This window comes from Olea europaea, unplaced genomic scaffold, assembly GCF_002742605.1.
Source record: "Olea europaea var. sylvestris unplaced genomic scaffold, O_europaea_v1 scaffold2286, whole genome shotgun sequence".
Lineage (NCBI taxonomy): Eukaryota > Viridiplantae > Streptophyta > Magnoliopsida > Lamiales > Oleaceae > Olea > Olea europaea.
The window spans coordinates 101,261-102,618 of record NW_019240936.1 but is presented as its reverse complement, the minus strand read 5'-3'; the positions used below and the strand labels follow the sequence as shown (position 1 = coordinate 102,618).

The 1,358-nt window shown below is 38.8% G+C and overlaps 1 protein-coding gene across 1 annotated transcript in view; it reads right to left on the bottom strand.

Moving 5' to 3' along the window:
* Positions 1-342: 342 nt before the first annotated feature.
* LOC111381319 (cytochrome P450 78A3-like) overlaps positions 343-1,358 on the bottom strand; it is an 8,773-nt gene continuing 7,757 nt past the window's right edge. The window contains exons 2-3 of the mRNA XM_023005098.1: positions 1,258-1,356; positions 343-1,113 (exon numbers count right to left, since the gene is read on the bottom strand). Of these exons, the coding sequence (XP_022860866.1) occupies positions 481-1,113; positions 1,258-1,356 (732 nt within the window). The 3' untranslated portion in view covers positions 343-480. The remainder of the gene's footprint in view (positions 1,114-1,257; positions 1,357-1,358) is intronic.

Genomic DNA, 1,358 nt, shown 5'->3' with positions numbered 1-1,358 from the left:
AACTACAGCTGATATAATTATAAAATAAATATTTCACCCTTGCATTGCATTGAATTAAAAAGGGAAAAAAAATCCATTTAAATAATGTACCCATTAATTTGGTTAAACAATAGCCAAAACGAGCTTTTTTCTTTAACAAAAGGTTTATCTATAGACTATAGTAGTCGCAACGTGATAACACCAACTCGCGAGACTTAAAATCGAGAAATAAAAAAAAAACATTGAAATTATTTGATAATCTGTCATGTTCATTATGATCATCAATATTTTAAAAACAGATCTCGTTCAAATATCTTTTTATGTTTATTATAAAGTTATAAAAAGTTACACTACTCACAAGTCATTTTAGCAAAGAGTTGAACTGAAACTTGTATTCCTTCACATAATCACATTTTTGTACATAAATAACATAAGAAAACTCTAGTAACGACTTGGTGAAAGACATATAAAATTACTGCACAACACTCTTTTTATCACGCTCTAACAAACTGAGGACCTCCTGGGTCGGACCCTGATCGACAGCGGGTTAACCATTTCACAAGAAAGCTTGAGGACCTCAGACAAATCCACTCTCCTTTCATTGCAAGGCCTAAACTCAAATTCATGCAAAAGAAAGGCAACCCAAAATGTAACAGTGGTTAGGCCCAAGGTCTTACCGGGGCAGGCCCTCCGACCCGATCCAAACGGTGCAAGCCTCAAATCAGACCCAAAACCACACACATCCACGTGCTCACCCTCATTCATAGTCATAAACCTCTCAGGCTTAAATTCCAGTGGGTCCACCCAAACATCTGGGTCCCTCATGATGGCCCACATGTTTACCATCGCAGTGGTTCCCTTTGGCACGTGATAGCCATCGACGGTCGAGTCCGTTATAGCCAAACGTGACCAGGATAGGAGTGGGCCCGGAGGGTGTAATCTCAGTACTTCCTTCACTACCGCATGTAAATACACCATTTCCGTTAAATCAGACTCTGCCAGCGCACGTGACTTTCCCACAACCTTGTCCAACTCAATATGGACCCTTGATTGAACATCGGGGTGCATCACCATTCTGGCTAGTATCCATTCTATCAACACTGCCACAGTATCCGTGCCTCTAAATATCATTTCCTGAAATTTTTGTGTTTAATTAGAAATATTCTCGTAAGCCAAAAGGGACGTGCTTAAAATATTAAAATTTGAAATAATATGAAAAGGACTTACTGATGCTGGATATTAAAGAATATATAATTTAATTTGTTTAGCTTAGCTTACCCAGAGTACGGCGATCATATCGGAGTTGGATAATTTATCAGTCCCAGTAAGAGAGAGCAAAACATCGACAAAATCACGGTGGAGTTTGGTGGTTTCGGCCT